The sequence below is a fragment of the Vitis riparia genome, chromosome 18 (genome assembly GCF_004353265.1).
Source record: "Vitis riparia cultivar Riparia Gloire de Montpellier isolate 1030 chromosome 18, EGFV_Vit.rip_1.0, whole genome shotgun sequence".
Taxonomy (NCBI): Eukaryota; Viridiplantae; Streptophyta; class Magnoliopsida; order Vitales; family Vitaceae; genus Vitis; species Vitis riparia.
Window position 1 is genome coordinate 11,439,272 of NC_048448.1, and position 26,547 is coordinate 11,465,818.

Genomic DNA, 26,547 nt, shown 5'->3' on the forward strand with positions numbered 1-26,547 from the left:
CCTAAAAGTTAATCTATTCCTCTCCTTCCACACCGTCCAAAAAATACACAACGGAATGGCGTCCCAAATCTTTTTCCTTTTCTTCCCCACAAACGAGCCCCTCCAGCTAGCTAAGACCTCCTTTACAGTTTCTGGAAAAACCCATTTCACATCAACTAATCCAAGAACAATATCCCATAAAGCTCTAACCACTGTACAATGTATAAGGATGTGATTTACATTTTCTTCTTCATACCCACACAAGAAGCAACAATTTGGAAGTTGCACCCCTCTTCTTTGAAGTCTATCCAAAGTAAGCACCTTTCCCCATGTCGCCTCCCACGCAAAGAATGCAACTTTAGTTGGCACCCTAGGCACCCAAATGCTTCTTGAAGGAAAACCTGTATCATTAGAATTGGTCAACAAATTATAAGCTTCCTTGACCCTGAACTAACCACTTCTTCCTTGCCTCCACAAGACTGAGTCTTCCTCCAAAGAGGGCTTATGACCCCTCAGCATATGGAGTAAGTCCCAAACCGTATCCAGTTCCCAATTATTGAAATCCCTAAAAAAATTTAGGTTCCAATTTCCTTGACCCGAATTTGATCCCACATTTCCTCAACCGTTGAGCTCCTTTGGACAGCCATGCCAAAGAGATGAGGAAAGCAGTGGGACAGTGCCGAATCAGTACACCACACATCTGTCCAAAATCTGATCGTGTTGCCCTTCCCAACTCGGAATATCATGTTATCCCAACACCACTTTGATTCTTTCCAAATCTCTTTCCAAACCCCTACTCCAACCGCCCATTAGCCTTCTTTGGCCTCCAACCAAGACCCTCCTGCCCATACTTCACCTTAATCACTTGTTTCCAAAGGTTATCTTTGTCACAAGCATACCTCCATATCCACTTGCCAAGTAAAGCTTTGTTCAACAAGGCTAGCTTCCTAAGGCCTAGCCCACCTTTATCCTTGTCTGTACAAACCACCTCCCAGTTAACTAGAAGAATTTTCCCCTCCATATTTCCCCCTCCCCACAGAAAGTCCCTTTGCACTTTCTCTAGCCTTCTGGCAATGACCTTGGGCATTCTGAATATAGGCATTTGATAGATTGACATGCTAGCCAAAGTACTTTTTATTAAAGTGACTCTTCCCCCTTTAGAGATATATTGTCGTTTCCAAAGCGCGAGTCTCCTCCTTACTCTCTCTTCCACCCCATCCCACATATAAGGCGCTCTATTAGGAGCCCCTAAAGGAAGACCCAAGTACTGAGATGGTAAGGACCCCACCCTGCAGCCTAGCTCAACAGCCAACTCCTCCATCTCCACCACCTCTCCAACTGGAATGATTTCACTCTTGGCTAAGTTAATCCTTAGGCCGGAAGCCGCTTCAAACCAGAGTAAAATCCAACTTAAATGAGTTAGATGATCCTTACTAGCCTCACATAATACAATTGTGTCGTCAGCAAAAAACAAATGAGAGATGTTCAAAGGGGATCTATTGCCACCCCTTATGTTACACCCTGATAAAAATCCCCCCTCCATAGCTCTCCTAATAAGAACATCTAGCACTTCCATTCCCATAACAAAGAGGTAAGGAGACAGGGGATCTCCTTGTCTAAGGCCTTTAGTGCAAGGGAAGAAGCCAACAGGCACCCCATTAACCAACACTGAAAATTTAGCTGAGGATAGGCAGCTCCACATCCACCCCACCCACTTAGACCCAAAACCCATCTTTTGCAGAACCTTCAGCAAAAACTTCCAATTGATGCTGTCATAAGCTTTTTCTATATCCAATTTGCAAATAAGGCCCTTTTCTTTTCGTTTCTGCCACGAGTCTATCACTTCATTTGTAATTAAGGAAGCATCAAGAATTTGTCTTCCCCTCACAAAGGCATTCTGAGAAGTAGAAACCACCTTTCCAACTACTTTCTTTAGTCTGTTAGCTAGCACTTTAGCCAATAGCTTGTAAAGCCCCTCCAGGAGACTAATAGGTCTAAAATCTCCAAGGTCCTCAGCCCCACTTTTCTTGGGAATCAAAACCAAAAAAGTATTGTTGAGGCTCTTAAGGAAAGAGCTATGCTCGTAAAAATCCTTGAACATTTCTAGAATCTCCCCTTTAACAAAATCCCAACAGCTTTGCCAAAAGGCCAACCAGGGGCTTTATCCCCATTCATCTCCATCAAAGCCGCATAAATTTCATCCTCTGTAAAGAACCTCTCCAGATTCTCAGCTTCTTGCTGGCTAATCTGATCAAACTGAAGTCTCCCAATGTCGCCTTCCACTCCATATCTTCTGAGAGCAGATTATGAAACGCATTAACAATTCCTTCCCTAATTTCCTGCTCCTTTGACAACCATTCCCCATTGATCTTAATTCTATCCAATGAATTGTTTCTACAATGGGCGCTTGCCATGCGATGGAAAAAACCCGTGTTTCTATCCCCCTTCTTCAGCCATATTTCCCTTGAGAGCTGTCTCCAATGAGTTTCCTCCATAAGCACCCATTTTCTATAATTTTCTTTTGCCTCTTTTTTTAGCTTTGTTTCTTCCACAGTCAGAATTCTCTCGCTTTCCTTCCTATCCCAGAATTCCACTTGCTGCAAAGCTGAGGATTTGTTGTAGTCCAGCCTTCCAAAAACTTCTCTATTCCAAACTTTCAACTTCTGTTTGATTTCCTTCATCTTAGTAGCCAATTTAAAACTAGCATTGCCCTTGACTTCAATTCCCTGCCACCAGCTATGCACAAGTTCTTTGAATCCCTCAACCTTAAGCCACATATTTTCAAATCTGAATGGAGTCGGGCCGAGGCAGCCTGCTTTGGGTAATCCCACTGAATTGGTCTACCCAGCTAGGGGACACAAGGAACCTGTCCAATCTTGCCCAAGCCTGGTTATTATGGCCCCTATTCCAGGTGAATTTTCTCCCCTGTAAGGGAAGATCCACCAGCCCTAGATCATCTATAGTCTCAACAAACTTCCTCATTGCTGAGCTTATTCTCCTCTGACTACTCCTTTCCTTCTAAAACAAAGTGATATTAAAATCCCCCACTAAGCACCAGGGGTCTTCCCACAGTCCTCTAATCGCCCCAAACTCTTCCCATAGTTCATCCCTTTCCACTTTGGAGAAAGGGCCATACACTCTCGTAAATACCCAAATAGCCTCATTTTCTACATTCCGAAATCTGCATGATAGAGTAAAATGTCTCTCCTCCCAATCTAGAATGTCCAGAGACCTTCTATCCCAGCAAATAAGGATTCCTCCCGAAGCCCCCTCCGCATTCATAGCTTTCCAATCTAGGAATCTCCCGGAGCCTAAACTTCTCACAATGCCTTCCGACATAGATTGAATCTTTGTCTCCTGAATACAGATTAAGTCCACCCTCTGGTTCCTTATAAAAGTCTTAATAATTTTTCTTTTGGAGCCATCGTTTGCTCTCCTCACGTTCCAACTCAGGATTTTCAACTTCATTAAGCAATCACAATTTGACACCCTTTGCCTTGTACTGAGCCTTTTTGCTTATTCCCCCCCTCATAGTTTAAGGAATATTCAAATCTCTTTAACTCCCTTTCAAACTTAGACTTTTCCAGTAGCTCTTTACTATGTATCTTCTCCCGTCTTTTTCTGATTTTAATAAAAAAATTCAAGATTTCCTTTTCCAGCCCCTTCGTCCGGAATCCCAAGAACTGACTGAATTTTGCCAAGTTACTCTCTTCCCATTTTTACTCAGACTCGCTTCTCTCAGCTTGAACATCATATGTGTCAAAGACCCCATCCATCCTCCTGGCTTTATCACTGCTTCTTTTGGTTACTCCTAATTCCCTACAGCCATTGGTCTTCTCATTACAACCCTCATACACTGTTAACCACATTGTTTTATCAACCTGAACTTCCTCGTCCATATCCCCATAACGATCGTAAAACTCCCCCCCCGGAGTCCGATCAAAAAGAAGAAAATCAAGATGAGAAGCCCCCAAAGCCCTTTCCCCCCAAGAACAAGACCCCGTCCCATACCTCAATGCTTCCTCTTCAAGCGCCCTATCTGTCACTGAAAACCTAGCCACACCTTGTTGCTTCCTCATATCCTCTGACTCCCGTGCAACAAAGGGCTTTGTCTTAGAAGAATTCCCATTACTGGAGATGGAGCACTTCAACAGGAGGCCCTTCTCCTGAGGGTCATTGTTTGGAACTTGGGCTGCTGGCGAGATTGGGCCCTCCCTTGACTTTCCTTCTAGATCAGGCTGCTTGAAGCAGCCCATTGAATAAGTTGGGCCTTTGCTTGAAGATTGGTCTTTTGGCAAAACTGGGCCTTTGGCAAGGCAGCCCACATCTTTAGCCCTATACGAAGGGCCTGCTTCTAGGTCAACCTCGCTGATTACCACTCCTTTCATCTTAAGGCCTATAGGCCCACTAGCCAGGCCAAGCCCACCAACCCTCCTTGTCTCCTTTGGGCCCACGATTGGGCCTAAGGTATGCAACCCAAGTAATGATTTACCGGTTGAGGCCCAAATCCGGGTTGTCGGGCTTTGATCTTGGTTTGCCTTCGCCCGACCTGACCCGACCCCCTGCTCACCCGTTCCTTCATCTGACAAGTTCAGTGTCTCGAGCCTCACGCTCACCCGCTCCTCCGCCACTCGCTGCTCCGCGTGTGAGGCACCATCACCCCTAATCTCAACGCTTTGTCGTCCAACTTCTTCTCTGCGTTTTCTCCTCAGCACCGGTCGACATTCCCACCATAATGACACAGCGTAGACCTCCTCCTCCACTTTGATTTCTAGAACGCTCGGTCTAAACTCTCATCTTGATTTCACCAAGATTCTGGCCCACTGGAGCTCGCCCATCGTCTTCGTCTGTTCATCAACTGTAATAAAACCACCGCATTCGTCCCCCACTATTTTCAAGATCATCGGACTCCATAACGAGATTGGAAGCCCAACTATTCTCACTCAAACTTCCTTTCCTTCATCCTCCTCTACCCAGCATCCACTCCTAGGGTTCCAGTGCTCCAACCCTACCTAGATTCCACCCATTGAGCGATTCCCTGAGGAAACAACGCGTCTTGCCTCTTCCAAATCTTCAAATTCCAACAAAAATCTTTCCTTTTCCAGCTTAGCCAACCCTAAATTTCCTCTTAGACCCCAAGATTTTGCCCAAAATTGTCCCAAACTCTCAAGATCTTCTTCTCCCCTTGAACTGGCTTTCCAGCTCGCCACAACACAATGTTCCAGTTTCTATAAGAATCCTAGTGTTTCCTCCCTTTTAGCCTTCACTACGATTACATTTGGGTTGCCCCACGGTGGCCGCTTCGCTACTGTTGCATACGATCTTCCCACAATAGCCTTCCCCACAGCTCTTACTTCCTAGTTTTCTGGTTTTCTACCAAGAACTCCTACCAACTGGTGAAGCTTCTCCGCCATGATTATCCACCTCCATTTATTCCCTCTGCCTCTCGGGATGAAAATGCAGAACCTCTTCCTCTCTAGATCGGAGACCTCTAGCCGGATAAACCCCCCCCCCCCCCCCCCCCCCCCCGCTTTGTTTATCTCTCGCGTCATAGAGTACATTCTCCCCTGCTCCTTCCATTCCCTTCCCCATCTTGCTTCTTTCTCATCCTTGATACAGAGATTTAGCCCTTCTAAGAAAAACCCTAAGCTTTCCGATCCCAAGCGGACCCATGACGAAACCCCCTCCTTCTTCTCCACGATGAGAACTTGGGGTTTTCCTTTCCTATCGTCCACAACAATCTCGAACGCCTTAGACTCCACTGCGAAGCTGCACTCCTTCCTTTTGCTGCGCGGCGCCGAGCTATTTTCCCCCTCCTCACCATTGCACTCTCTCTCGTTCTCTCTCTCTCTCCCATAGTCAATTTTAAAAAATTAAATTTAGAACAAAACAAGTATTATTTTTATATAAATTGAATAAGCATTAAAAGGAAAAAAAAAAAAAATTGTTTCACTTAGTTTCAAATTTTCTGCTTAAAACTTAATGTAAGAGGGTTACTTTTATATTGTTTTTTTTTTATAGATAAAGAAATATATAAAACGAGTTACTTTTATATTGTTATTTAAAGAAAATGAAATTAACAAACTATTTTTTGTTTCATGATTATTAATAAGAAACTAAGGTTTTGTTTGGCTAAACAAAAAATAGTAGTAAATCCTACCTAAAATGTATGAACTTTTAGAGAGTTATCTTTAAAAGATGATAATTTTTAAGAACTGTTTAAAAAAAAATTAAGGTATCATGTCTTCACGCTCAAATTGCACATATATTATCTTGAATTTTGGATATTCTCCTCAGGAATTCCGTAAATCTTCAACTTCAGCCCTAATGCACTGTTTTAAAAAAAAATTAAGGTATCATGAATTCTAAATCTTATGTACCATCTTCATGCTGAAATTGCACATGTATTATCTTCAATTTTGGATATTCTTCATGGGAATTCTAGAAATCTTCAATTTGGGCTCTAATGCAAAACTTATTGTGTCAATGGAAGCTTCATACCTAAAGAGCACAATAGGAAATGGCCATTGCCATTGTTGCAAAGATCCAGCTTATAAACCCTTTCACCTACCTTCCATACCTTAAGAGCTTCCCTGCCTACTTTAGGTAACATTCCTCCACCCCTTCAACTAGAGGCACAAGATTCTTCTCACCAAACCTAATCCAATTCGAGAAACCTCGCCCCCTCTTCAGAACCTTGCCTACCACCCTTATTTTGAAGGATTTTGACTCTAACTCCAAACCAACCCCATCCTCCTTCCATCAACTAAGAAACACCTATTTTGCTTGAGCATGTTAAGACATTAGTTCTAGAAGTGTTGCTTGTCAATGAAGGAAGTACTAATCATGGTTAAAAAAGAACTAAAGAGAGAGAGAGAGAGAGAAAAAAAAAAGAAAAAGAAAAAAAAAAGACTGAAGCAAAAACCACAAAATATCACTCACAGTATGATTTGCGTTAATTTGAATCATCCCCTGCCTCAAGTTGCTTTCCAAATTTCCTCAATGCAAGCGAATATATTGTTTTTCTTCTCATCGATGTTCCTTCAGCCACTAGTTTAACTGCCTAAAAATGTACATCCAAATTATCACATTAAATGATAATCTTTTATGTTTATTCCTATAAGATGGGAATTAATAATCAGCAACACAATAATTTAGGAAAATCAATACAAAGTTGCAATAAGCTGAGTACTAGAGGATATCTGTTTTTCTTCTCATCGATGTTCCTTCAGCCACTAGTTTAACTGCCTAAAAATGTACATCCAAATTATCACATTAAATGATAATCTTTTATGTTTATTCCTAAAAGATGGGCATTAATAATCAGCAACACAATAATTTAGTAAAATCAATACAAAGTTGCAACAAGCTGAGTACTAGAGGATATCCAAACTAAACTATGATTTGTCTATATCAAATCATTAAATTTTCACTATTTTATAGCAATTATGTCTTCTTTTTCCATTCATGAATGAATGAAAACAGTGTTGCACAAACTTAGAATGCATATAGACTACCGATAATGCCATGGTTTAAACAAAAGAGCTATATGCAATTGAATGGGATATCAAAACTTTCAACTATTGTACCAAGAATTCCTTAACTATTTTTTTGGTAGAAAAAAACTAGTAAATAAGGAAATCCCAAACTCATCTAGCTTAATAGCCTGGTTTCAATTTAAAAGAGTTTTGAGCAGTTATAATTTAAATAAGGAAAGCTTGAACTCATCTAGCCAACTGAGAATGGTCCGATATTTCAATTTAAAATAGCTTTATGTAGTTGGATTGAATATAAAAACTTTAAAATCTGGTACCCACAATTATTTTATATATATACACATGTGTATGCATAAACTAAAATTTAGTAGAAAAAGAACTCCATAAATCAGAAAAAAAACTGAACAAGAATTCCTAGGTTTCAAATTAAAAGAGGTTTTATGCCATTGGACATTGTTTAACATATATATTTTGCAAAATACATGTACAAACTAAAAAGAAAAAACTACCAAGTATGAAAAGTCAATTACCATAGAAAGACTATGCCCTTTGGAGATCAAATCTCCCAATTCGTTTTCGAGTTGAAACTCTGATGGATTTTCAACCACACAACTTTCCTTTCCTTCAATCAAGAGTGTAATTTCTCCCTTAGGATGGTGATTTGAAAATGCTTCTTTTGCTTTCCCCAGTGTACCGCGCCAAAACTAAAGGGACATCATCATCTTATATTAGTTAATCAAGGATCACATGAGAAAAATCTAATAGATTAATTGATATCATAAGCACTATGAGTGAAAAGAATTACTTTTGTTCAAAAGAATATATATGCACCAATAAAAGTAGAGCCTTCTTTTGCTCCAAAGGAGGCTTTAATATCATTACGGTTTTATAACATTCAAAAGACACGGTTATCAACCAAACGAACTTATCAACTAAATGAACCCATTCCAAGTTAGCAAGAATTGACCTTTTATGGGTAATGGGCCTGGTTACTTCTTATTCGACAAACTTGCTACATATCAAATATAGTAATCTTTCCACAATGGTAAAGTTTTATGCAATTTATTCAGTTTTTTGTTTTTCCCCCCTTCTATTTTCTATGTATGTTTTTAAATGCTAAAACACTTTCATATATGAGTTTCTCTACTTCAACCTTGTGGATCCCCCTATCATCCAAAAAAATAAGCGGGCAATGAGAAAAAACCTTTAAAAACAAATGGGGAAGTGCCAATATACCTGACACACAATAATTTTATCCCAATAAAGGAACTGATGCTTAATGAAAAACTCTTGGACAACGTTTCAGAGTTCTAAAGTTTTGTCGATATCGAAACTAAAAAGATTTTAGTTGTTGACTAAGACTTTTTGAAAATTACTAGATCAAATGATTTTAAGATTGTTCATAACAGAGCAAGAACATTCTACTGACCAAGTTCAGCTCCATGAGGTCTTTCCCCAACTTTGATGACTCCATGAAATGTAGACAGTTTAAGCCTTAGACAGACATTTTGGAGTTCTAAGTACTGATTGGAAAATTAAAAGATCTTATTAGTTGACTAAATTTTTCAGTAAAATACATTTCTTTTACTTACCTCATATAACACATTAAAAAAAAATAAGGCATCATTTATATTAGTTGATAAAAATATCACATCAGAACAATTCAACACATAGAAATGATATCAGAAGCATTGTCGATAATTCTGAAGTAAATAATGCTTGTTACATGATTTTGCATCTTTAAAGACCATTGAAAGTAACAAGCCCCTGAGTATATTCTAAATAAGGTTGTGCAACTAAGTACTCAGGCATGCATAAGCATGACTCTATAAGTAAACGTTATTGGTTACAAAGTAAACATAGATTTACCTCTTCATGTATTTTTGTCATTTCGCGGGCTATGACACATCGTCTGCAATGCATTCAAATAAACTGTTACAATCCATTAGTGGAGTTGTATCTTGTATAGCAAAAGAAAATAAAAGGAATAGACATGATAGCATCTCCATAACTACACTTTCCAAAACACTATAAATTACCAGAAGCCAAATGTAGTAATATCCTATCACAAGAATGTAATCGAAGAACCTTTAGGTGAAAAGCTCAGACCAATCTCTCAAGATTCCTTTATTTGTAGCCTATACTTGTGGTGTTGAGGGCCTCTTCAAGATGATGTTCAAGCTTATTTCCTGTCCTTAATAGACTTCATTCAGTGGTTGTGTTGTAACTAATTAGAATGTGGTTGTTATTATTGATTTTTTCTTTTTGCTTTTTAAGTGTATACTTCGCGTGTACTAGATGTGTGCCCCTTTTTTGATTGGCGCTTTTAATATATTCTTTTTTACCTATAAAAATAAATGTAATATCCCATCTTTGTAAACTTTTAAAACCAAGAATATGCACCATGGTCATTAATATGTTTGCTCATGGTAATTGTGGCCTCTCGGGGGAATCAATGACAATTTATTATGTATCAAACTAAAGGCATTTCATTGGTTCATAAGAGAAAGTACCAAACTAATCTGCAATGCATGTAAGATTAGAGTAGATGGTAACTAATTTACAAGTAAATTGATGCATCTATATGGATAGCCACCGATATCATCATCATCTAAGGGTTAAACATGTTGTTTAACTTGAATATGACTTTTTATGTTCTGTAATTAAATAGAAGTTCTATAGTTATCATAGAGAGCAATTCCATTAAAACAGTAATTAATTAATTCTATTAGAATAGTTCTTCTATCATTAGTATCTGTCAGTGACTTCTCACCATGCAACTTATATCATATGAACATAAACAGTACATAGAAATCATTGATTAATAAAAGCCTTTTTGGGAATTATTTTTAAAAACAATTTTCTAGTCTTAAAAGTAGAAAACTCGACTTTATTTGGAAAGCATTTACAAAAATAATTTTAAAAAATAATTTTTGAAAACTGTCCTCCAATGTTTTACAAAACAAAAGTCTATTTGGAAACTTGAAATGTTCTTAACCTACTTTCTATGTTTTTGAATATTTTTTAAAAATAACTTTTATCTATTGTACTATATTATCAATCACTCTCCATATTTGTATAATTTATTTTTTAAAATAGTCATCATAAAATAAGTGAAAATAACTAATAACAACTAGAATATGTTTGTAAAAACACTCTATTTTAAGTTGTTAAGGACAAAAAACTGTTTTCTATTTTTCGGTTCCCAAACATGTTTTCCTATTTTTTTATTCTTAAAAATAGAAACCTATTTTTAAAAACATCCAAGCATACCCCTATTTTCCAAACTCAAAAACACATTTGGTATTTTTTTTTAACAAAAAACAATTTTATGAAAATATGGTGTTTTCTAATAATATTTTAATTGTTTTCACTTGTTTTTTAGGGTGTTTTTTTTTTAAATAATTGTACAAATATGGGGAATAATGTAAAAAATAGCATTATGGATAAAAGTTCCTTTTTAGGAAATATTTAAAAACATAGAAAACAAATTGAGAACATTCAGGTTCTCAAATAGACTTTTGTTCTAGAAAACAAAAGAGAATAGTTTTGAAAAACATTCTCAAAAACAGTTTTTTGAGAACTGTTTTTGAAAACATTCCCAATTAGGCCCTAAACTTGTCAAATTCCCAAAACATTACCTTGTAAGGTACATAACTCAAGTCAATAATATATATATATAAACAAAATTTAGGCCACCAAAGTTCTGTGTCATATTGGTTGAAAAACCTAACGTTAAAAAAAAATAAAAATAATAAAAATAAAAATAAAAAAACAACAACAACACAAACAACAATGATAATGATAATGTCTAAAAGATCCTCCCAAAACATGCAGATACATGTACGATATTCCATGTTGATACTGGGAAATACTAGTAACTTCCACAAAAAATTACCTCGTGTCACCGAAGAGTGAAGAAGTTTCCTCAAGAAACTGATGAAGCTTGTGTGGAGGAACAAAGAATACCTGTGTTGCTGCTTCATTTGCAGAAACTGTTAGCCTCTCTCTCCTTGATCCAGCATGTTTAGGGAGAAATCCAACTAGCACCAGTTCATGTAATTATTAAGCCCCAAAATCCCAATGGTGCTGACGATGAATTCTTTTGTTAGTTAGCAATATAAGTGCTAAATCATGAGAAAATACCAAAAGTAAATTCATTGGTGGCCAAGCCTGAGGCAGAAAGAGCAGCTACCAAAGCAGAAGGACCAGGGATGGGTATAACTGGAATATTTTCATCCACACATAATTTTGCCTGCATCAAGAATCCGAATTTCTCATTGACCACAATTTTTATAATAAAAATATTCGGCAATAGGCTCAATTGTATTGTTGCTATTCACTAAAACAAAAGTTCATTTAAACCTTAAAGGGGACAGAGGACTGGTAGTTCTCCAGAAAATTCCAAGCACAACAGGGTTTAAGCCAAACATTTTCACAACAGTTAGGCAATATTTGGAGTAGCACTGAGTATACCCCTTCAGAAAAGAAATTGTCCTATCAGTTGCTTTCATTTTTTAACTCACAATTTTAAAGTAACAACAAAACATAATTAATTCACACTGTGGATAGCACCTCATAAGCTCTTCCCCCTTCCATCAAACCACCAACAATAACACTAAATCATTATATCAAATGCAGTAAACACCACTCAACAATGCCAAAATTCCCACCATTTAAGGTCCACTATGCAGTAAAACATAAAAGGAAAATTATATTTCATCTTTAGTTCGTACAATTTGAGAGACAGTTCGTGAAAAGGGATTATAATGCTCTTTCCATTTGTATGGACAAACAAAACATTGCAGATGAAATTAATAGAGGAGAAGAAAATGAAGAAGGTGAAATTAGAGTCCACTAAGCAGTCAAGCATAAAAGGAGAACTGCATTTCTTTTGGAGTTATGATAACTTGAGAGGCTTGGTTTGGTACAAAACGAGTGATATGCTCTTTCCTTTCGTATAAAGAAGCAAAACATAGCATATAAATAAAATGAAAAAGGTAAAATTAAAAGAAGAAAAAAGAGGGTAATCACTAACAGCTCACATAACCCATTATATTTAATTATCTACTACATTAGCAAACAAATACCTCCTGGATATATACATAACCACCCCCTGGATATAGTACTGTCATAATACAATTGTGTCTAAAGACGCTTCAATCAACAGAAACTGCCTGGCGCAAATCATCGAATCTTTATACATGTGGTCCTGTGCGTGCACGGGCACACAACCTCGTCTATCAGACAACAGTTTTGGAGCACATATTATTACCTAATAATCTAATCTTCATATGGTCTTGTGCATGCATGTGCATACTAGCCCATCTATCAGACAACAATTTTGGAGTAGATGATATGATTCAATGCCTTCTGAAAAATGACACATTAGTTCTTCTAGATAGTTTATAGCGAAGGGCAATATAGGTTCCACGTTGAGCAAAAACATTGACACATAACACAACCTTAAAATGTAGTATAAATAACTCCTCTGTACCATGATTAAAAAACCAAACAAAGATACTGCAAGCAGAACATATAACATACTCACCAATTCCATACCAGGGTCACTGATGCCTGGTGTCCCTGCATCACTGATAAGTGCCACAAGATCCCCCTCTCTTAATCTTTTTAGTACTGTCTGTTCTCTTCGAGATTCATTGAATTTGTGATAACTCAACTGAAAAAATATAGAGCATACATTTAGCAAGGATAGGAAAGAATGAAATCAAAATAAAAAATGATAATGAGAGACCTTGAGGAACTTACAAGGGGAGTTTTAATATCATAATGTTGTAGCAACTTTCCTGAATGCCTTGTGTCTTCTGAAAGTATCACATTGGCTGATCTTAAAACACGAAGAGCGCTGATCGATTGGAAATAAGAAATTAATAGTAAAAAATAAGGCATTGCTTTCTCTTGTTAAATTACTGATATTCTTCTCATTTTTTAAAATAATAATGCTAGGTTTAAGAGGGGAAATTCAACCTTTTGTGGTTTGCCATCAAGTCAAATATGGTTAAAATAAAATAAAAAATGTCCATAAATAACTAGTTAAATTATAGCCAATTGGCCAATTCGAAACTACCACATTTCATGAGCCTCCTTAAATGAACATAATGCCACATGCCCCATCATACATGTCAGAAATATGGCAACACATATTTTTGTGCATAAAACATGTAAGTAGAAATGAATATAATTATGAAAAAGAATGATTTTATTTATTACATTTTTGACAAAATGATATAGTTGTAGACCCTTTATTTTGTCTTCCTAGCACATGTTTGATCACATACTTAGTTCCTCTCACTTTGCACCCTTGTGTAGTACGCGTGTAGGATCCCCCATTTGCATGATTTGGTTTCATTTGTGTGAAATGGGCCTTTTTTGGCCTCAATCGGTCTAGGTACTTGGTTCAAGGGATGTAGAAAACCAGTTCAGGTGGTCTAGGCAATTGATTGCTCGAAAATGATGTTTTTTGCCCCTTTTTGGTTCCCCTCTTCCTCTCTTGACCTTTTTCCCCTTTTCTAAGGAGTTCTTGGGAGCATTTGTGGGTGTTAACCTAGGAGCTTTAGGGTCTCTTTGATTAGATTTTAATTTGAGAGAGTTTTGAAGAGAAATTTGAGCATAGGTGGAGATGATGACATATGTCAAAATCTCCACCCTCCCTTAGCTTGTAAATATGAGCCTTGGGGCTCATTTTGAGGAGCTCTCTCTAATTTCTAAAGGGAAACTTTACCCATTTTGAGAAAGATAAAAAGAAGAAAAGAAGACTTGAAGATTCGGAAGCAAGCTTGGCTTGGGAGAGGGCACTTTTGCATACTAGAAGCCAAGTATTGTACATAGGAAGGAGTTTCTTTGATAAGTCATTCATGATTCCGAGATTCAATTTGTTTTCATTCATTTTTGGTAATCCATACATAACCATGGATATTGGAAGATCATTTGGTTGGCTTTATGTTGTTTCTCTTCATCTTTGGATCTAAATTTGATTTTCTTTTTTCTTTTTGGTTTGGATGCTTATTAGATGTTAGTATATATGTCTAATTAGTGCTTAGATGTTGTTTAAACATTTCTTGACTTTGTTTTATCCGATTCTTGGACTGATTTTCCTTTTTGGATCCCATTGAGTTTAGGAGCATGATAGACTTTGTCTTGACTTGTGACCTACTTGTTTTTTTTTTTTTTGTTTATCTCTTGTGGATTTCGATTTTCTCATCTTACTAATTTTTGGAAATGTTTTTAACTAATTTTGAAAAAGAAGATTAAGACCTACAAGTGTTTGATGATTTGCCATAATCATTTTCCTTAGAAAATGCTCTTTAGAGCTCTTTTTGCTAATTTTCTAACTCCTGATTTCAACATATTTTTGATTGAATTTCAAACTCACTTTGATGACCAATCTCGTGGCCAAAGGTTAGGTCCATATTTATGGGCTTTTAGCCTAGCCATTTTGCTTGAAAACATAACTAGTTGTTCTTTTTTTTTTTTTTTGGTCATTTTGCAAAGATTTTCAAAACTGATTTTTTGGAGTCATTTTTCAGCTCCTGTGAATATCATTCCATGATCATCAGGGATTGAATCCATGGCTACTTTATGGTTATTAATGGTTGCCACTTGTCTTGGCACACATACTTTGAATTCACATGAGAGTAATGTCCCTTTATGAATGTTGTTATGTGCATTTCAACTTATTTTCCTAAATCCGAGTGTAATTAGGCATTCCTTGCTTTTTGTGAACTTAATTCCCTATTCATTTTAGGGTTAAGAAGGTGTAGGAGCTTTGCAGTTGAACTATGACCTATGTTCCTAACCACCACAAACTTATCTAGATATAGATGAGAGATCTTGTTCATCAGCATGCAAAACATCACTGGTGCATTGGTGAGACTAAAGGGCATCACTAAGAACTCGTATGAGTCATATCAGGTCACACACGTAGTCTTTGGCTCATCCCCCTCCGCTATCGTTACTTGGTAGTAGCCTAAGTTTAGCTTTGTGAAGTACTTTGCTCTACCAAGTTGATCAAACAAGTCAGCAATGAGTGAAATGGGGTACTTGTTCTTTACCGTCACCGTGTTGAGTGCCCAATAGTCTATGCACATCCTAAGGGATCCATCATGCTTCTTCTAAAACAAGACTAGTGCACCATATGGAGCCTTGGACGGTTGGATGAACCCTGCATCTAGCAACTTTTTAAGTTGCCTCTTTAGTTCCTTCAATTTGGGCAATGTCATCCTATATAGCCCCATGGCAAGGGGTTTAGCTCCTGGCTCCAATTCAATTTTATGATTTTCCTTCCTTCTAGGTGGGAGTCTCTTAGGCAGTTTTGGCGGCATCATGTCATTGAACTCGTCAAGGACTCCCTCGATGACCTTAGGCATGGGTTCTCCCGAACCATCTTCCTTCTCCTCCTTCAAGGTGGCCATGTAAGTCACTTGCTTATTTTTCAACCCCTTCTTCACTTGCATGGCCGACAACAAGGGGATCTCAGGTGAACCTTCCGTGACTATAGAGACTACACATGGTGTTTCTTCCTCTAGGCTAGCCATTGAGTGTAAAAAGGGCAATGGCATGACCTTGACCTTCTGTAAGAAGTCCATCCCCAATACAATCTTGAAATCATCCACGGGTGCCACCATGAAGTCAATCTTGCCTTCCCACGTGCCTTCCTACCATAGTTCTGAAAGGCGCGCCTAGGCTCAGGGCGGCGCGACGCCACCCTCCGGCGCCTCGCCTGAAGGGAGGCGACGCCCCATCACGAAGGCGCCGCTTAAGCGCGCAAGGCGCTCGCCTCCGACAAAGTGCGAGGCGGTCGCCCAAGTCGCCTCCGAGGGTCCGACCAAGTACGCACTCTTCCTTTCCCTTCTTCTTCTTCTTCTTCTTCTTCTTCTTCTTCTCCCTCCTGCCGTCGAGTTGCAGAGAGGAGGCGGGGCCGTGGGAGCCCTAATTTTTTTTTTATATGCTGGGCCCAAAACAACGTCGTTTTGGGGCCTGTTCTTTTTTAAAAAAAAAACAGGTCAAAACGACGCCGTTTTGGCCTGTTCCTCCCATCCAGGCCCCTTTTCTGGCTTTCTCAACCCTAGACCACTGCCATTCTTTGCCCTAGCCTCTTCCACGCTAGAGAAGTGAAGAAGAAAAAAAAAATAGGGGGAAAATAGGAGAAAAATAAAGGGGAAATAGTCACGTACCTTCCGGACCTCAGTATTTTTCTTTTTTTCTTCACTTTTCTGCATTTTTTTCCATTCTTATCTCATAACTCTCATTGGTAATTTTTTTTTAAAAAATATAAATATTATATTTTGAGTTTTTGACATGAAAATTTTACAAAATAAAAATAAATAAATAAAAAGCACTCATATGCATATTTGTTGTTAATGTGATATTTGATAATGTGATATGCATTTTTTTTTCAATTTTTTTTCTTAATTTAATTATAATTATTTTCTTATAGAGTATAGATAATTTGTTTGCAAGATGGATAATGAGAGTGAAACTCAAGTGGACTCTAGTGCAAGTGGAAGAAGAGATCTGGGGTGGAAATATGGTCGTTTGGTTAATGAAAAAGATTTGAACACCATCATATGCATTTTTTGTGATAAAGTAACCAAAGGAGGCATATATAGACACAAACAACATCTTGTTGGTGGATATAGAAATGCTAAAAAGTGTAGAAAATGTCCGGAACATGTTAGAGAAGAAATGGAAGAGTATATGAGTTCCAAGAAAAATCAAAAAGAGCAAATGAATATGGGGAGCGAATATGTTAATGAAGATTTGTTTGGTTTGGAAGATGAAGATATTGGTGAGGACATTAATAGTAGAACGAATGTCACCAACATTTCTAGTGGAGGTAGTAACCGAGGAGGAAGTGGTGGTGGGACGTTTTCTTCAAAAAAACCAAGACAAAAAGGTCCTATGGATCATTTTTTCACTCCTAATGCAGAGATGGTTGTTCAAAATCGAAGGAGTGGAAAGATGAATCAAACTACCATCAATGATGCCTACAAAAAGGAAGCAAGAGAAAGAGCTTGTATGCTTATCACAAGATGGATGTATGAGGCTGCTATTCCATTTAATGCAGTCACATATCCGAGTTTCCAACCAATGATTGAGGCTATTGGCCAATATGGTGTGGGTATGAAGGGACCAACTTTTCATGAGGTAAGAGTTACTAACCTTAAGAAAGAATTGGCTCTCACAAAAGATTTGATGAAAGATCATATGATGGAATGGGGGAAAAATGGATGTTCAATTATGTCGGATGGATGGACCGATAGGAAAGAGAGAACTTTGGTGAACTTTTTGGTTAATTGTTCAAAGGAAACCATGTTCATGCAATCCATTTATGCTTCTTCAATGATTAAGACGGGAGAAAAGATGTTTGAGTTATTTGACAAATGGATAGAGCAAGTTGGTGAGGAGAATGTTATTCAAGTTATAACAGATAATCACTCAAGTTATGTGATGGCAGGTAATAAATACTATTTCTTGAATTTTTATTTACTTTTAAAATTTGAATTATTTATCTTGAGAATTTATGTAAATTTATTATCTACAATTTCATATAGGGAGGTTGTTAGAATTAAAGCGCCCACATTTGTATTGGACACCATGTGTTGCACATTGCCTTGACTTGATGTTGGAAGATATTGGAAAGCTACCAAATATCACTAAATGGGTATATTTATAATCGCTCAGGGCTACTCAACATGATGAGGCGGTTTACTGGACAAAGGGAATTGCTTAGGCCTGTTAAGACTCGGTTTGCAACTGCTTTCATCACATTATCGCGATTGCATGAACAAAAAAACAATTTGAGGAAGATGTTTACAAGCTCAGATTGGTCAGATAGTAAATGGGCAAAAGAGCAAAAGGGGAAAACTATAGCCAACATAGTTCTAATGCCTTCATTTTGGAACACTATTGTGTTTTGCTTAAAGGTTTCGGGTCCCCTAGTTCGTGTGCTTCGTTTGGTTGATGGTGAAAAAAAAGCTCCTATGGGATACATCTATGAGGCCATGAATAGAGCTAAGGATGCAATTGTGAGAAGTTTTAATGGAAATGAAGAGAAGTACAAAGAAATCTTCAACATCATTGATAAGAGGTGGGAGATTCAGCTTCATCGGCCTTTGCATGCAACAGGGCACTTTTTGAACCCGGAATTCTTCTATGATAAGCCAGAAATAGAGCATGATGCCAAGATTATGAGTGATTTGTATAAATGCATCTTAAGGCTAACAAGAGACCCTGCTAAGCAAGAAAAAGTTGTGGCCGAAGTGAGTTTGTTCACAAATGCCCAAGGACTATTCGGGAATGAGTTAGCTGTTAGGACAAGAAAGACTAGAGCACCAGGTTAGTTATTTAGTTTTGTTTATTTAAATGATTAGATTGTATTTTTGCTAAAATAGGTGAATTGTTTCACTAAATTGTTAATATCTATACTACAGCTGAATGGTGGGCTGCATATGGAGCTTCAGCTCCAAATTTGCAAAAGTTTGCAATGAAAGTCCTCAACTTAACATGCAGTGCATCAGGTTGTGAACAGAATTGGAGCATCTTTGAAAATGTGAGTGACCAAATCCAAAATAATTGAGTCTTGAATGTAACTTAAAAGTTAAAACTTTAAAATATATTTATGAGCTTATGAATTTTTACAGATTCATAGCAAGAGGAGAAATAGGTTAGATCATCAACGCTTGAATGATTTGGTGTACATCAAGTATAATCGAGCCTTGAAGAGAAGATACAATGAACGTAACACCATTGACCCAATTTCCTTGAAAGATATAGATGATAGCAATGAATGGTTGATAGGGAGAATGGAAGATGAGGATTCTCATGGAGGTGCACAAGATGATTTTGTATTTGATGATGACAATTTGACATGGGGTGATGTTGCTAGAGCTGCTGGAGCTGAGGAGGCCAGGTTTGATACTAGAGCTAGAGCTAGAGCAAGCTCAAGCATAATACCACCAACAAGGGGGATAGCTTCAAGTTCTAGAACTTTGCCTTCTCATTCACTAATAGATGAAGATGAAGATGGAGACATGGTTGATTCAGCAGATGAAGAAGATGGGGAAGGCTACAAATGTGGTGATGGAAATGATGATGATGATGATTTTGTTGATTTAGAGGAGGAGTGATGATTGCTTGTTGTGGACAAATTTGTGATTTAAGTGTTTTTTAATGATGTTTTTGAATTGTGGACAAATTTCATGTTTTGGACCTTTAAGTTTGGAAACTTTGATTTGGATATGTATTAGGCAATTAGCAATATGGATTTGGATTTGTTTTTATGCTTGGAGTTCTTTGTTTTTTTGTTTTTTGTTTATTAAATTGAAGTTTTGGATGATATTTGATGATTTATGTGTTTAGGACAAATAAATGATTGTTAAATTTGATTATATTATATAAAAATATATATGTAAATTAGGGTGCGCCTCACTTCACTAAAGCCCGCGCCTTAGATACGCCTTGCGCCTCAGGCTCCAGGACTACTTTGCGCCTTGGTGCGCTTTGAGCCTTTTAAAACTATGCTTCCTACATACTTATGCATATAGCCACCCCACGTGCTATAGTGTGTAGCAGCTTAGTGGCAAAGTTGACTGCCTCGAGCCATTCACCTTCCTTGGATGCTTAGAGCTCGAGTCTTTTTGCCTCATCCTCAGAGACAAAGTTATGAGTGCCACCAATGCCCACTAAGGCCTTGGTGGGCTTCCCATTTACAAGGGCCTCTAGGTACATCGACCCTTTGCTTTGAGGTGTCTTAGGCACCAACTTAGCCTTGATGGTGTTTAGGAGTTGCATTGACCCGACATGAGCATCACTCTCCCTTTCTTTTTCCTTGATCATAGCATTTAGGGTCTTCCTCTTAGGGCAATCATGTGTCCAGCGTGGACCGTCTCATAGGAAGCAGTTAGTGTTGGGCATGAACTCCTTTTTCTTGTCCTTGCCTTTGTCGTCCTTGCCACTAGGGCCCTTGCTTAACCCTTCCTTGGGTGTGTTATAGCCTTTCGACCCCTTGTCTCCCCCACTTTTAGCATGATTACCCTTGGATGGTGGCTTGGGTTTGGAGGAGTCTCCCCTCTTTTACTCCACTAAGGACTCCGCTACCGCCATGGTTGTGGCTAGGTCTTGGACACCATGTCACCTTAAACTCTTGCTCAACCTAGCTTTGTAGGTTGTCCATGAAGTTGAACAGTAACTCCTTCTCGGTCTATTAGGTATCTCAAGCATAGATGTAGAGAATTCTTTGATGTATTCACGTATTGAGCCTGTGTGCTTGAGGCACTTCATGATCTTCCTAGCCAAGTAAGCCATGTCCTTAGGATAGAATTGCCTTTTGATTTCCCTCTTGAAGGGCATCCCAAGTATCTATGGTGCACATGTCTTTTTCTATATTCGCAAACCTCTTATGTCACCATAGAGTAGCATTATCGGTGAGGTATAGGGTCACAGTGTGCACCTTAGTGGCTTCATCAGTCAATGCAATAGCCTCGAAGTAACACTCCATGTGCCACAAAAAGTTATCTAGATCCTTAGCATCTCTCTTGCCATTGAAGACATGTGGCTTTGGCACCTCCACCCTTGGTGTCTCATGAGTGGCCATGACCTATGCTGACATAGCAGTCTTGTAGATGGCCAGCTCTTGTCTAACCTCCTAGTCCCGAGTCTCCATGCGAATAGCCAAGGCCTCCATCCTTGACTCCATGCTAGCAAGCATGCTTATGACATTGTCTTGGAAGGACATGAATTCCTCATGTGACACCAGTTGAACTTGTGAGACTAGCACCCTCTCACGAAGGTCTTGGATTTGCACCCTTAGATCTTCTAACCCTTTATCCATCCTCTCCCAAGTGTCTGTCATGGCTAACTCCACCTTGGCTAGCCTTGCCTCCATGTTGGCAAAGGCATCACAAGACTTATCCTTCTTTCCCTTACCATGTGCAATAGGCTTGGTCCCCCCCCCACGGGTTTGCTCACTAGTCTCCTCAATGTTGGAGCCCACAATGCCTGCTTCATAGTCGTGCTCTGATACCAATTGTCACGGACTTAAGCTTTCTCCTAAGCTCACATGTGGCACTTAGACAACTCAAGACTCTTGGCATTGCTAAGTCAACCTTCCCATCATACTTAGCTAGCCAAGCTAAGTTAAGCACATGAACTAAAAGCTAATAGAACCATAGACAACACTTTAAGGAAAGAAAGCTTTATTGCTCAAATGATGTTTTACAATACTTTGAAAGCTCGCTTGTTTGATGTCTTGGTTTATAGGCACCTTAGGAACTCTTTGGAACCTTGGAGGGTTCCTTACAAATCAAGAATTCCCTAAAATATTCTAGATAAAGACTATGTACAAGCTTATGTACAAGTATTTACATGATGTCTTTAGATCTCTTAGGCTTCTCTAAAACCTTCCACACTTCTCAACAAGTGAATGTCTTCAAGAGGTTCCAAAAGCTTCTTGCCCCATATATAGGCTCAAGGAGAGGGTCATTTAGAGTTGAGTGTGGCACATTGGTGCTAATATCCATCCATCCATCATTCTTTGTCCACCAATTGTAGTGGTATCTTTTTTTATTTATCTATCAATAATTAGATTTTATATGAGATCAATCACTAAGATAGTTCTCACTTCTCTTATTCTTCTCAATCTCTCTTTTTCCCTTCTATTTAAAAAGTTAATTGGAAGTCAACTAAGCCTTATTTTGTAAAAGGTTTAACCAATATCAAAAGTCCACAAAAGCATAGATGATAGAACTCATTAAAACTCATTGAATATTAAGACTTAAGTCACTTATAAAATATATACCAAAAGCCTATCAAGGTCAAAAACTCTTTGGATATTTGAGGCTTAAGCCTCAACAACCTTGAGCCTATTGCGTCAAAGCTATAAGCCTTGATAGGGTGAGGCTTAAGCCTCAAGGCTAATTTCTAGAGACAAGCCTCAAGGTGTAAGCCTCAATAACCTTTTAAAACACTGCTCAGAATTAAGAAAGACTTACCAAAGAAACTTCTTCCTAAGTATGATACTTAGCCTTTTAGTATGCAAAAATCTTATTCCCTAAGCCAAACTCACCTTCAAATTTCAAGTCTTCTCTTCTCTTTCTTCTAACTCTCAAAATGGGCAGAGTTACCCCTTAGAAATCAAAGAGCCCTTTGAAAATGAGTTGCAAGGCTCATATTTATAAGCCAAGGGAGGGTAGAGATTTTGACACATGTCATCATCTTCACCCAAGTTCAAATTCTCTTCCAAACTCTCTTAAATCAAAACTCAACTATAAAGACCCAAAACCCCGGGTTAAGGCCCACAAAAACTCTCTAAAACCAACCCAAGAAACTACCAAAAGGTTAAAAAAGTCTAACAAAGAAAAGAGCATAAAAAAGGATCAAAACATGGGTTTTTCAAGTAGCTCGACCTACTCAACTGGTTTCCTAGACACGTTGAAATCAGCTGAACCGATTACCTAGACCGATTAAGGCCAAAAGGGCACAAGTCGCGCTAATGAAACCCTGTCCGAGCTCTAAATGTGCCAAAACTTTGGGGGCTCCTAGGGTGTCACTGAAGTCAAAGTGTGGATCCAAAACCTCCTCTAAAAGGTCTCCAAAAGTGGCTCAAAAACCAATGTGAAAATTGAGTAGCAAATGAATCATGAAGGAGTACAAAAACAACCATACAAAAAGGGGCGCCTACACACATACTATGCAACGGCACAAAACAAGAGGTACAAAGTGTGATCAAAGCATGTGCTACAAGGACAAAATGGAGAGATTACAATAGTATCCTTTCAAATTCTAGAGAATCCTCAAAACAACTACTCCTTACCTAGTGAAGACCAAGCAACATTTCATTGATCCATTCTTCCTTATTATTTAGATTTTCTAAATTCTTTACTCAATTACGACATAAATGAAATATTATTGAGTAGTCTACTTCCCTTCGAATGATGAATCCCCTTAAACTTAAATTAAAAATTAAAGGAATACCTTAGAATTCATAAGGGATTTACTTGTCTATGTATCGTTTCATTTGATCTTTTTAGGTCTTGACTTCGACTCGATGATTATGCCACGATGTCCTTAAAGCCTATATGTAACGTATAATCCTACAAAGTAGGAAAGCTAAATTACACCAAGAAAGTTGACTAATTCCTAGAAATCCTCTACCTTACAAATCAAGAAAAAAAAAAGGAAAAAAAAAAATATATATATATATATATATAACTATACAATTTTGGAAATAAGAGAATTATACCATCATGAATCCTAGAAATAAAAGAATTAATTCCTTAATATTTTAATAAAATCTTGGAAAATAGGAAGTTCATTTCTTGGTATATTCAATCAAATTAGTCAACAAAAAATTATTATATTGAAAAGAATTACAATCTACACCACTTGTTACAAAAGAATAATAACTTAAGATCAAGTTTATAAAACCAAACATCTTCAGAAGTTTTTTACTACAAGATTGAACTTCTTTTAAATCCTCAATCCACACCTCTTGATAGAAATTTGAATCCTTATTAATTTAATTAAGCAAATTTAATCCACATATTTTGGGCATGAAGTCTATGTTAACACTTGGTTCTCCAAACATTTTCGCTAAATGGCTTCTCAATCGAAACATCTTAGTTTTGCCAAAGACAAAAAGAAAAGAAAACATTATATGACATTCCTCTGTATTTTTCATAGAAGAAAACTTACAAATTGTTTCTATTATGAAATATAGATGACATGTTATTAATCTTTTCTAATTTCAGAGCTTCATAATTGATTTCATGGACTAGTTACAATCTCACCCATCAAACAACTATGTTAAAGTTGGTAGAGCACCGATATATATTCAAGATGTTCTAGAATATCCTAGGTTGCTAACCCAACCATTCATTATAAAATGGCCAAATGCCTTGCAATCCTACTTTTGCCAAAACACACCTTTTCACACTATTGGATTAGTAAGAAGCAAAGTTCTCTTAATAAGGCCATGAAAACCATGGAAAAAAAGGTTTGAAATAGAGTTAAATTTATTCGAAGCAAATTTTCCACTACACACTCCAAAATAGTTTGTGTGCAATGAAAAAAGTATGATAGCAAAGGAACTCAAACGAACATGATCAGAAAAAGGAAACCAAAAGAACATGATCAATCATCAAAAGGCTTAGTTAATCCAGAATTTTATATATTAAATTATCTATTTCTTTTGTTTTCTATCTAAACATGAAACAATGAAATAAAAAAAAATATTTGGTTCTTGATTCCACCATGAAAGAATGTAATAAATAACAAATAGCAACACACGAGCAAGTGGAATTTTAAGCATTGTGAACAGAATCCAAAAAAGATGGAAATAATTTGTCAAATTTCACAAGTACCGAAAAGTGATGTCTTCCAGATTCCCAATTGGTGTTCCAACCAAATACAAGCCTGGTTTCAGATGGCCCTGAAACAATTGTGCAGGGAAAACAAAAATGATTTCAGAAGATGCATTTTAAAAATTGGATTCCTACCACTGCCAGATAATAAAAGGCCACAAGAAGTATTTTCTCCGTGTTAATTGTCAGTCCCGAGTGAAAGAAAATTAGGATGCCACCTTGGCACCACCTGAATGTTAATGCGAGGAATAAGAATTTAACAGGAACAACATTGCTGAAGCACTCTAATATACTTTTAAATCCATCCAAACAACAAAAAGAAAAAAGTATGTTCATCATTGAGTATTACTTTCCAATAACCAAAACTCAAGAGAAAGAAAGGCAAAACAAATTTTTGCAAGAGATTTCGTCATGGGGAATTTTCATTTTCTTGGGAACCAAAGCATCAGGAAAGAGTGTTGCTATTTTCCTTTCCTTTGTTTTGTTTCAGTTTTCTTAGCAACTGAAAAAAAAAAAAAAAAACCACACAAGAGTTAGTCCAGGTGATTTTTTCAATTTCTTGAAAGCAAATAATTTTGCAAGAACCAAACCCTAAGAGAAAGAAAGACAAAACAAAATTTTGCACAAGATTTAATCAAGGGGAATTTTCATTTTCTTGGGAACCAAACCATGAGGAAATTCATAGAAATTTCCGAAATTCCTTTTCTTTTGTTTCAATTTTCTTAGCAACCAAACGGACTCTGAAGAAAAAAAGAAATGCACAAGATTTAATCAGATGATTTTTTCAATTTCTCGAAAGCAAACAAGGGTACTTTCCATTTCCCCTTCTTGCCTTTTCTATATTATTTTTCTTTCAGTTCCCATCAGCCAACGAATTAGGAAGCCAAAAGGAACAAAAACAGAAATAAGTCAGCACAAGATTTAGTCCAGGTGACTTTCAGCTTTTCTTGGGAACAAAACGAAAGGAGAATACGTAAAAGGTTTGGGTTATCCTTTTTCTTTTTTCTTTCTTTTCTTGCAATTTCTCAGTAGCCAAACAGATTAATAAATAAAATAAAGGACAACGGATCTGGAAAGTTCATCTTACTCCTTTTGACGATTCTTGGGGACTGTGGTTGATAGAATCCGTGGAACAGGAGAGGGCGCCATGTTTAGGTTTAAGAGAAGGAGAAAAAGAGATCGATTTCAGAGATGTTAAGGCCGTTATAGTTGGAGTGAAGTTGGGAAGTCTCCACCGCCGCTGAAGAGTTGTGGCCGGAGACATCGCCATTGATGGAAGTATACGAATCAACGTAGCGTTCTCTCTCGCTCTCTCTCACGCACGCAAGATCATTGGCGTAGCCTAATGTACAGACAGATGTGTAAACGACGGCGTTTTAAATAGAAGCCCATCAAACCGACGTCGTACCAAAACCATACTATTGGGAACTTCTAACGGCTAAAAAAATCAGAAATTTGAAGTATAACGAAAGAAACTCATTTCGTTCATTTTTAATCAACAAAATATATAAATTTTATAAAATAAAGAACTTTCAAAAGTAAGTTTTAAAAGTTGGTTTTAGTTTAAAATATTATGTAATAGATTTTATTTAATTTCTTTCACACTTTAAAGTATAAAGTTTAGTGTAAATGTAATTTTCATATGTATTGTTTTATTTAATCATTTGGTAATGATCATATTTTTGGCTAAA

At 37.4% G+C, this 26,547-nt stretch overlaps 1 protein-coding gene across 4 annotated transcripts in view; it reads right to left on the minus strand.

Moving 5' to 3' along the window:
* The window catches only part of LOC117907153 (ribosomal RNA small subunit methyltransferase I), a 29,642-nt gene extending 3,457 nt beyond the window's left edge, over positions 1-26,185 (minus strand). For 3 of the 4 annotated variants that reach the window (XM_034820572.1, XM_034820571.1, XM_034820570.1), the window contains exons 1-9: positions 25,944-26,185; positions 24,857-24,924; positions 13,245-13,341; positions 13,027-13,155; positions 11,622-11,730; positions 11,374-11,518; positions 9,345-9,387; positions 8,006-8,179; positions 6,922-7,042 (exon numbers count right to left, since the gene is read on the minus strand). In XM_034820572.1, the coding sequence (XP_034676463.1) occupies positions 6,935-7,042; positions 8,006-8,179; positions 9,345-9,387; positions 11,374-11,518; positions 11,622-11,730; positions 13,027-13,155; positions 13,245-13,341; positions 24,857-24,924; positions 25,944-26,126 (1,056 nt within the window). In that variant the 5' untranslated portion in view covers positions 26,127-26,185 and the 3' untranslated portion in view covers positions 6,922-6,934. Of the gene's footprint in view, positions 1-6,921; positions 7,043-7,151; positions 7,228-8,005; positions 8,180-9,344; positions 9,388-11,373; positions 11,519-11,621; positions 11,731-13,026; positions 13,156-13,244; positions 13,342-24,856; positions 24,925-25,943 lie in introns of those variants that run through there. The other variant, XM_034820574.1, reaches the window with a different exon arrangement.
* Between the last annotated feature and the right edge of the window lie 362 nt (positions 26,186-26,547).